This window comes from Hoplias malabaricus, chromosome 1, assembly GCF_029633855.1.
Source record: "Hoplias malabaricus isolate fHopMal1 chromosome 1, fHopMal1.hap1, whole genome shotgun sequence".
NCBI lineage: Eukaryota > Metazoa > Chordata > Actinopteri > Characiformes > Erythrinidae > Hoplias > Hoplias malabaricus.
The window spans coordinates 10,196,065-10,207,465 of record NC_089800.1 but is presented as its reverse complement, the minus strand read 5'-3'; the positions used below and the strand labels follow the sequence as shown (position 1 = coordinate 10,207,465).

Below are 11,401 nucleotides of genomic sequence, written 5' to 3'. Positions count from 1 at the left end.
TGTACTCTGCGTCTGTTTAGGGTAAAAATGCTGCTTGTAAATAGTTGCACACAGTCTTAGGTTTGTCACAATATTTGTATTATTGATTTATCGCACAATATATGGACATTAACAGAATCATTTTTGTTGACCTCGAAATTTTTCTGGAATTTGTGTACATAAGAATAAATGTCACCAATATTTTAACCACTTGCTCTGTTTGTTTCTCTGGGTTTTCTCTTAAAAGCAGTTACATTTACAAACTGTATACAATTACAGTTACAGTTATATTATTTGCCAAAAATGAATCACTTGTTTAAAAAAAAAAGTGTCTGAGTGTGTGAGTGAACGTGTGTGTGTGTTGCCCTGTTAAGGACTGGCGCCCCCTCCAGGGTGTATTCCCGCCTTGCGCCCAATGATTCCAGGTAGGCTCTGGACCCACCGCGACCCTGAACTGGATAAGCGGTTACAGATAATGAATGAATGAATCGCTTGTTAAAGGTGCTGTGTATGAAAAGTGTGATATAAAGTGGGAATAAATTAAATAAAATGTAAGATGAGGCTTCAAGGTTTGTCTCAAGGTTTGTTTGAGACCTGCGAGGGCAGTGTATAACAGACTATAAAAATATGTTGTGTGTGTGTGTGTTTAGAGGATAAAGTGTGGACGACGGTGGTGAATAACCTGCCGATTCAGACGCCAGTATCTGGCTCGAGCAGAGAAAGGCGGACAGTTCTCCAGCTGAACTACAGCGCCACCATGGAACAGATCAGCGCCATCACAAGCAGCGCCGAACACTGCGAACAGCACATTGCGTACAACTGCCGCATGTCCCGCCTTCTCAACACTCCAGGTACGCATGAATGCACTGCTTTTTGGGTCTATGTGGTACTGAAATGTAAGATGCTACAATTGCGGTGGCTACTCTGGACTCTCTCGAATTTAAGGGAGCAATAAGTCATTTTTAATAACAAAGATTTCCTAACAATATTTAAGGTAGAGTTCATATATTGAGATCAGGAAACACGCATGTCCTCCCCGACTGAGCCAATTTATGCTCCATAGAGCTGGTCCCACACATGGAGGTAACAGAATCTATTATACATCCAGCCAGTTTTACATTGGAGGAAATGCCTGATGGCTTCTGTTAGAACTGCAGCTGGAAGAGTGGGATGAAAAACACCCCTGTCTTTCAGAAGAAATACTGGACAAGCTGATGTCCACAAATCTTGTGACATACCTTGTATATCGCTGCTGTCCATTAAAAAAAAATACATGAAAAAATGTGCTCAAATAGTGAACCTTACTGTGTGTGTGTGTGTGTGTGTGTGTGTGTGTAGTGATACTATGGACAGCAGCATATGGGATTAAGTGTGAGTAGTGTGTGTGTCATGTGGATTAGGAGGATTTTTTAGTGTCTTCATGCTGCACATTTGTGTTACAGGATTATCAGCAGTGTGCCTTATGTGTATTCAGCGACATGAAGGTGAAAAATTCAGCTTTTATACGCTGTAAGGCCTAAAGCCGGGCCGCTGTCATTGTTTATGGCTTAAACAGATGCGCATGTGTTGTGATTTAGAAGAGAAATGGTGAAACAAGGAGCTGAAGTTGATTATTGATGCTGGTTTTGCTCGTTTCACTCTTCACAGCTGCGTGTGTGTGCTGAAAGTGATATGAAACAAGGTGTGTTGTTTTCTGAATGTTGAAAAGAAACAGAAAACATCACGCTTTTAAACAAAACAGTGCCTTGTTGGTAACTGTAACATCTATAGAGGGTAGGAGTGAGTAATGTTTGTTTATTTCAGCTTTTTTTACTGCTCTCTGTGAGGGTATACTCACCAAATCATTTACCTGAATCAGAATTTAGAGAACAATGAAGATTTTGCTTTCAGTGTTAAGCTAAAGAAGTAGCTAAGTGTTCTTAGCATTATCTGCTTATTTAATTAGCTATAGCTAAGGAACAGACTGGCTCTAAAATGAGAGCAGACATTTTTCCAGACCCTTTTCCATTTATTTTGACAAGTTGTTCTGTAATTTTCAAGCCCTGATCATTTATTCATTTAGTGTTTCATTTTATTTCATTGTGTGCGTGTGTGTGTGTGTGTGCTAATGTCCAAGAAGTGTCTAGCTCCCATGCTACTGCTGCTAATCTGTGGAAAACCTTTTCTTTTCCCTGTGGCCTCTTCTCTATCTCATTTTCTTCATTTTAAACGGTTGTTTATGTTATTTCCATCATTCTCTCTTTATCTGTGTGTGCTTTCTGCTGTATGTCATCAAGTCCCATCAGATAACAAAGCAAACATTCATGCTAATGCTGCTAAATGCGAATGTAAACCAGTAACACCTGTTAACATGCTGTTCATTCGATTTAATTAGCATAATAGTTATTTTTCTTTTAGGTAAAGACTGTTGTAACAAAGCCTTAATAATGAAAAAAAATCATTTTAAGGTTAATAAGAGGCTTTTTAAGAGGTTAATAGGATTTTACTCCATTGCCATGGAAACACGTGCTGTTTTTTAAAAAACTGAAAAACGTGGACTTGCCATTAGTTTATGAACCATTAAACTGTAATCACTGGTCACTGTTCATAAACGTCCTACAGAATGGGCAATATTTTCAGGTGGTGCAAAAGAAATGGAAATTTATGATGGAGATGAATGAATAAAAATGTTGTAGAATGAGACTGGATCAGACCAGTTCATGTAATGTCCAGCTGAGATGGTTTTTTATGTTTCTTTGAGTGCACTGATTACCAATATGGCTCAGTGATATTGAACCTGACTCACCAAATACATCACAATATTAAGCTCGAAAAGGCTAGTGCCGATAATCAATGTTTTCATTATGGCGCGTCTCCGTGGCTCGCTGTGGTCATCAATTCGTGTCCATTTTCTCAGTTGTTGTTGCCTCACAGAGCATAACTTTTCTGGTGCGCATATGTTCCACACAGAGGACGGCGATTTGTCTTGGAAATGGAGCTTTTTAATCATTTAAACCGGCCTATCGACAGAGCTGTTAGTATAGGGACTAATGATGAGATTTATCTACGTGTCGCGGCTGCTGTGTGACTTCCTGTTGACTTTGCGCCCCTGAGCCGTGATTATTCTGGAGTCACATGTGCAGCCTGCGATGGATAATGAGAACAAATCCATTAGCGTTTCCATCCACTGTTAATTAGGGGACATACAGACGCTAAAGGGCAATCTGTGCATTTTATTTATGTAACACCTCCTAAACATGAGTTAAACTGCTACACAGGGAGTGTTAAACCAGATACAGAGGAGAGTAAAGAATGTATAATTTAACAGAATAAAAGACAGACACCAAAAATCAGCTGATTGAATATAATGTAAAAAAAAGTTTAGCATTTCATAACAAAGCCATTCCAGTTTCAAAATTGAAGACAGGACAGTGAATGGTAAGTGTTTTACAAACTGCAACTACAAATTAAACAAGATGTAGATTTTTTTTTTCCTGGATTTATCCTGTTAAATTCTAAAGGGGGGTCTGTACATTTTATTTCTGTAACATTTGTTTGTTCTTTTTCAGGGCCATATGAATAGTTATTCCATACTCCATAAACTCTGAACTCTAGTAGAGGACAAACAGCCATTCTTGCATAAAGACATGCACATGTCTGCTCTTATAGGTTCATTCTTAGAGTTCATTCATGTGAGACATGGGGAATATATACAGGAGAAAAAGGAGAGAGAAATGAGTGAATAGGGTTTAGCTCATCTATCAAATCGGAGCACAGTTTGTGACTTCAGTGAGATCTCCACTAAAACTCCTGAGGAGACATGTATGAGATCACTGAGGTCTTATGGTATCAGGAAACAAACTATGGTCTTTTTTCTTTCTTTCTTCTGGGACAGGGCTGAAACACAAAGGTGGCTAAACTCTGAACAATGTACCTGTGAGAGCTCAGTTCTATGACCTCAGAGCACTCACTAGAGGTCTTGTGACCTCTATATAGTTCCTGAGAAGTCACCACACGTGCATGTGTATTCATTGTCTGTAACCGCTCATTCAGTTCAGGGTTGCGGTGTTTTCGGTGCCTACCCAGAATCCCTGGGCGCAAGGCAGGAACACAGCCTGGAGGGGGCGCCACCTGTTAAATTCTGAAGGGCAGTCTGTTCTGATTAATCTGTTACACAATATAAAGTTACATTTTCTCATGACATGGAGATTTTGACTAAACAGAGAGCAGTTAAAAGACTAAAAGTAAATCAGCACTGAATAATGGCACATTCTGTCCCTGTCACATGCCCTGTGTGTTATGGTTGTCCTGTCCCCTCGTGTTCACCTAGGCTGTTTCTCAGTGTGTGTTTTCATATTCTTGTGTTCTTGCTTGACGTTATCTTCCACTACCGAAATTATGTTCCAATACTCAAGAACATTAACGCTAAGAATGGTTCAAGTACCCTGATATTGTTCTCAATTCCGTCCAAAATAATTAGGATTGGTTAGTGACTCCCCCACCAGATTGACCTAAAAATCCCATCATTCACTGTGGCATCACAAATTTGCTCTTGTGTGGTGACTTCCCAGGAACTCTACTAGACGACACACGTTTATTTTCATATTTTTATTGAGAAACAGCAAACCTGTGAGTGCTCTGAGGTCATGGGACTGAGCTCTCACAGGTACCTTGTTCAGAGTTTGTGTTTCAGCCCTGTCCCAGAGGAAAGAAAAAAAATAGATCTCCTTAATATCTCAGTAGCTTTTTCTAGAAAATAATGAGATCAGATGGAAAGACAAAGGAGACCTTAGTTTGTTTCCTGATACTTTAAGTAATCTCACACGTTTCCTCAGGAGTTTTAGTGGAGATCTCACTGAAGTCACAAACTGTGCTCCGATTTGCTAGATGAGCTAAACCCTATTCACTCATTTCTCTCTCCTTTTTCTCCTGCATATATTCCCCACGTCTCACATCTCTGGTCCATCTCGTTCAGTTTCTCCTCAGGAAGTTTAGGAGAAACAGCAGAATGTGTCCTGAGCCATTACAGAGCAACTTATGAGCCATGAAATTTTCCTTAAATGGAACATATATGAACTTGTATCCTGCCTCGCCCTTTTCTCCACATTACAGATAAAATAAAGGACCACAAATCAAAGCAGAGAGTAAAGAAGAGTGAGCAAACTGATATGGGTCTTTTTCCCCCACATGTAGACCTCAAATGTTTGGTGAGCACTGTGTTTGCAGGGTGTGTGGATTCAAGGCTCTTGGTCCCAGTCCCAGGTCAAGACTTTTCCCAATAAAGTGCTTAATGTAATTACAGCTTAGCAATTTATTGGCTGATACACTCAGCTAATTCACAATGCGAGTGGTGTGTGTGCGCATGTGTGTATGTGTGTGTGTGTGTGTGTGAGGGGGGGGGGTGTATTGGGGGAGTTCTATTTCCAAAAATATGCTTTCTAAATTGACTGTCAGGTTTCATCACATTAGCGCGTGGGCCGGCATTCGGACGTCAAATGGAGCGTTAAATCAGAATCGCCTCCGAGGTGCATTAAGTTCAGTAATTGGGAAGTTAAACCATAATTCTCTTAATTTTATGATTCCTGAGCCTCTCCCTAGGGGTGAAACCCCGGTTAAGGATTCATCTCAATCTCCTGCTGCTTTGACCTCTGTTTTTTTTTCCTCATTCTGTTTGCAAACAGCCCCAGTTCCATGCTCCAATGTCTGGAAGTGGTGCAGTCCTTCAGGGCTCCGCGGGGCTTGGAGGGGGGATTAATGGGGATGTGTGGTTTTGGTTCCAATAATAAACTGCTTTCACAGAGGGAGTGAACCTCATGCTTCTATGTTCAGTGGTCAGTCTCAGGATTCCAGAGGTTTGGAAGATTGTAGACCTCGTAGGAAAGTTTGTATGTATAACTTAACATCTTAAAATGGTTAAAACATTTCATATTTACAGATATATAGTTATTAATGCTGTTTGTAGACTCCTCTTATAATGAGTGAGATCAGATGCTCCCATTTTGGACACACACACAGTTTGAACTTTTTTGAAGTGGGATACTCTAGAAACAATCAATGCCCAGTGAAGACCAGAGGGGTTTAAACCATATACTCCCCCAGCATTGAAGGAGCTGAGCTGTTCTCAGAAGAGACAGAGCACCATCCGTTAAGTTTGGAATGAGCTGGATGAGTGGTGTTTGTAATCCAGAGCTAATCGTCTGACATCAGCATCTGACCTGACTTTTATTGTGGCAGAACACCATCAGATCCTCACAGAAATGTTCCAACATCTGTAAAACCTTCCTACAATTGTAGAGGCTGTAACTGCAGGAAGAAAAAGAGGGGTGTTGTCCTGTATGTGGGTCGTCACTCTCTGAACTGCAGAACTTAGTCTATAACTTAGTCATGTTTTCAGTTTCTAGGCGGATGTAGACATTTCATTTAAAAGTGAATCAAAAATTGGTCAGCGCTTGGAAAATGAACCGGACACTTCAGTCCGGCAGTTTCTGGGTCTTTCTGACAAGAGCTTCCAGTTCATTCTCTCAAAAGGATTCGCCTTTGGATAAGAATACGACATCAATAACATTTGGTTTCTCACAATTCTGAAAAATGAATCACATCCTGCAGAATAAATGGACTACAGAAGCAGAAGTGGAAGAAACTAGGGCATGTTTTCTGAGAAAGACTCTGGACCAAAACCTGAAAACAACCTTAAGAGTGATTTATGGAAAATATAAAAAAAGCTTTGGTCAAAACCCCACAGCAGCTTTCTCCCCCTGTCTAAGTTGTTTGAGCCCCAGTTCCTTTAAATGATAATGAGCCACCCGCTGTTCACCCTGACACTGAGCGCACAGCAGTGAGAAGCAAGAAACAGAAGCTCTGGTTTTTATCAGTTTTCTCTCGGTTCTCTTTGTTCTCCGTTCTCATTTTCTCAGTTTCAACTATTTCTCCGCACTCATTGTGTCTGTTTAACCTCGTCTTTGTGTTCTCACATAAATGTGGGTCCAGCGCTGTGATTGGACAGACTTGGACGAGGGGGCGGGGCAATTCTAAAGTCAAATCACTGTTTACCATTTGGGGATGTATTTTGAAATTTATACAAATTATTATATACATGTTATTAATAGAAAGGAAAAAGCTCAGCTGTTAATGAAAACAGGGTCTACGGGTAGAAATGTACTTGCTGTTTGGACGTTCATGTAGACAACTGTGAACGTAACTGTTCACATACTTGTCTATGTGTTTCGCTTGTAACTGGAGGTTTTCACTAGAGGGCAGAAGAGAGAAAGATGCCAGAAATTCCAGACTTGGCTCGGACACAGCCTTCTTCAAAACCTTCTGCCATCGTGATGCTGTTGATCACCTGCACTGCCCCCTACAGTTTACGCATATACTGCAACTTGTGTATGCATAGCGATTATTTTCTGAGAACGTGAACAAACAATGCAGGAAACAAACAATGCAGGACAGTGCCAAACGGATGCAGGATATGTGCAAGTAATTAAAGCCCTGCCCTGAGAGTCTTTGTCTCATTTCTTTTGTAATAATTTGTGTTTTTACTCTTGCTGTCTTAGGTTTGTTTTCCTGTTGTGTGTATTAAAGGTTACTAACCTCAACACATGCTTCCGCCTACTAGTCTCCCTCACACTCCACGTGACATATGCGTTAGTGTAGCAGATACTGTTAAAATCAGATCTCTAGTGGGGCAGTGGTTTAAGCGTTGGTGTTCTCATCAGTAGATATTTGAAATGCTTCTTTCAATCCTAGTTAATGCCTCAGATATCATTATTGTATCCCTACATGTAAAAAAAAAAGATGAATTTCATTGTTGTCCACATCCAACTCCCCTCTTACCCATAATCCCATTGGTGCAGATGTTTTCTTAATTCCAGTTCCTCTTTGAGTGGAGCAGGGCTCCATTTGTATTTAAATCGTCCTCTTTACGGCGAAATTATCCGCTCTCTGTGATGATTAATGCACAGTTACACAAGGAAGAAATGTATTTCATGATGACGAATGGAAGCGCCCTCCTCCTCCGCCTCTTTCACCCGACAGTAAACAAACAGGACCTTCACAGCGGCTGATTGTGTGAGCGGGAGAGTGGATGAATAAGTATAGTGCGTGTTCGGGGATGTGTGATAGGCCCGGGGTTTTAGTCTAAAAGCTTTCTGAGTGGGGTCCTGATTGCCGAGTGTGTGTTTAAAGGATGAGTTGTGAGTTCAGTGTGCCAGGAGAGAGGGGCTGAGCGTCCAATTGCGATAGCGAGCTCTGAGGACGATAACTTTGCTGTGAGGAAATGCCCCGTGCATTTGGGGTTCCCAACGACAAATCTTTTTCAATCCTTTTCCAATGCGACTGTGCTCATGAGCTGGTGGTTTACTCTTCAAAATAGAGGCCTTTAGCTCAAGGCATTGTTTAAATAGGTCTCAGTGTAACAGGGCTTTTAATTTGCTTTTGTTTGTAAAGGATAATCGGTGTAAAAGACCCAATAACGCATAAAAAATTGGTTCTTTTAGTTCCCTGAGTGTTATTTTTTTCCACTTATTGAGCTGCCTGGGAAATAGAGAGGGTTGTATACGTCCACCCACATCGTTAGCTTTAGAACAAATGCAGCTAAAGGGCCTCTGTTTAACTCTGAATAAACGTTCAGGGATGGATTAACAAATATTGGGACCCTGGACACAAACTTCTGAACCTTCACCACCCTCTCCTTCCCACATACATCACACTCGTGCTATATTCTCTTCTCTCATTAGCTGTATGTAATGTAAATAAACACAAATAAGTTTGACTTTACCTAGGGTGACCAGACCTGAGATGGTGAAAAAGAAGACACATCTCGGTGGGAGGTGGGGGGGGTAGCTCTATGCTTAGCTGAACCTATGTGTGCTTTTAGGCCTTTATTTGCTACACAAAATATGGGAATTTCTTTTTTAATTCATCCGAGAACTTACATTTACGTTTCGGCATAGCTGCTTGAGATGAGGGTAGGGACATGAGCTTTGCCTGACGTAAACAAGGACTACTGACGTGCAGACTGACCAATTAAATGTTTACAGAGAAGGTTATCAACCAATAACGGTAGCTCTACAGTCAGACCGTCCAATCAGAAGATTTTAGGCTACTGCACCACGCCCTGAGTAGGGGGAGGGCGGGGTTAGTTTGTGAAAGAAACGCTTCTCGAAATTCTATGTAAGCTCTAGAAAAACAAAATCCCAGACATTTGTGAAATTCAGCGGGACATTTTTTTAAGTCTAAATAAGAGGACATGTCCGGGTAAAAGAGGAAGTCTGGTCACCCTACTTTACCTGACTCTTATGTTATTGCCCCTTGAATTTCCCCTGGGGATCAATAAAGTATCCATCTATCTATCTATCTATCTATCTATCTATCTATCTATCTATCTATCTATCTATTCATCCATCCATCCATCCATCTATCCATCCATCTATCCATCCATCCATCCATCTATCCATCCACCCATCTATCCATCTATCCATATATCCATCCATCCATCCATCTATCCATCCATCTATCCATCTATCCATCCATCCATCCATCCACCCATCTATCCAACCATCTATCCATATATCCATCCATCTATCCACCTATCCATCCATCAATCCATTTATCCATCAATCCATCTATCTATCTATCTATCTATCTATCTATCTATCTATCTATCTATCTAATATTCATTATTATTAATTCCATTAGCATGACCACAAAAACATTTTTAAAAACATATGAAACCAGCATTAGGAACTGTGCAGTAGATGAGCACCACCTTTTAACTATAAATAAATAATCCTCTCAAATGAAAAAGGAAGTGACCTCAATCACGAGAGTCCAGTCAGGTCCAGCTCCGTTGTGGAGTGACAATGAACTCAAGGAAAAAGTAAGAAAAGTCATCAGTGCCATTTTCTCCAGCTTTACGAGGAATGCACTGCACCTTTAACTACTTCACATTTACAGTGTGGATTAATACCAGTAACAGAGGAAGCTGTTTCCAGTTCGTCACAGGTCCGGGGGCATTTTACAAAACACGTTCAGCTGGAGATACACAGCCTCCTTTTTAGTACTGAATTAATACCAGTGCTGTAAGTAAGTACAGGCCCAAACCTGCTTCGCTTCAGTGCATTTACATTTCCTGGTGTTCTGGCTTTTTGAGGTGCTTTTAATAGTCATTTCTAAATGTCTATTGAGTTATTTTTCTGCCACATTCCAGTCTTTGCTCAACCTACCTCTTTCTCATTTACATGTTTCATTCAAGGGGATTCCACACATTGTTTCCCAATGTTTCACAATTAATATATTTTTTATTAGATATAATTAAGTTAATTGCTGCAATCAGTGACTTCCATTTTACCTCTTTCTTTCCTCTCCCTCTCTCTCTCTCTCTCTCTCTGTGAGCAGTCCTCTGTGACAAGGTTTTGTGGCTGATGGCTGTGTAAGAAAGCGTAAAGGGCAGAGTGATTAACAAGATGAGATACTGAGAGAGAGGGAAAAAAATTGAAAGGGGATGATGACAGAGGGATAAAGAGATTTAGAGTACAGAAAAAGACAGACAGTGAGAGAGAGAAAGAGATAAAGAAATCACAATAGGGAGAGTGTGAGAAGTGGAATAGATGACAGAATTCAAGAGTGAAAAATAGAAAAAGGATAGAGTTAGAGAAGAAGAGAATAAATGTGCCTGTGTCCCACAGCAGTGTTCACCCCCTGTCTAAAAAGCACCTTTCAGCGCCTGTTCCTTTAAATGATAATGAGCTGCTCACTGTTCACCCCGACCCTGAGTGCACAGCAGTGAGGAGGAGCAAAAACTCTGGTTTCTAGCTGTTTTCGCTCGGTTCTCTTTCTCGGTTTCTCCGTTCCCGTTTTCTCTGTTTTATTCTTATTTCTCCACTCTCAATGTGCTTGTTTTGCTGCGTTTAACCTCGTCTTTGCACTCTCACAAAAACGTGGGTCCAGTGCTGTGTTGGACAGACTCAGATGAGGGGGTGGGGCAATTGTAAAGTATTTTTGTCAGAAGCAGAGCAGAATCAGAACGGCTCGTTTTATCCGACTTAGTCAACACACAGTAAACTGACTGGATGGTCTTGTTTCACAGTGTGCGAGTTGGTGGGATCCAGATTCACACATTAATGTGAACATGCTCTGAGCCGTTGAGTTTTCATCATGTTTTGAGATATGTAGACCTCATAAACAGTGAGGATGTGCAGTATTATATAAACATAAGCCCAAAAAGTGAAGCAAATACATGAATTGTATGTGACACATGTAAACAGCATCTGTTCAATAGCATCGTAATTTTGCGCATTAATTAACTCCTGTACAGACTGAATTCCCAGCCCCTACACCGCAGAGTCTACAGAAAGGTTAACTCTGGGCTTTTAAAGCAATATTAATGTTTAAAGTCAACTCGGAGGCGAGAGGCTGTAATTGCATTTGTGTGGCTTTAAAAACA

At 40.7% G+C, this 11,401-nt stretch overlaps 1 protein-coding gene across 1 annotated transcript in view; it reads left to right on the top strand.

Moving 5' to 3' along the window:
* Nucleotides 1-11,401, top strand: part of cntnap2a (contactin associated protein 2a) — a 355,408-nt gene that overhangs the window by 227,856 nt on the left and 116,151 nt on the right. The window contains exon 13 of the mRNA XM_066646476.1: nucleotides 630-830. Coding sequence (XP_066502573.1) covers nucleotides 630-830 — 201 coding nt within the window. The remainder of the gene's footprint in view (nucleotides 1-629; nucleotides 831-11,401) is intronic.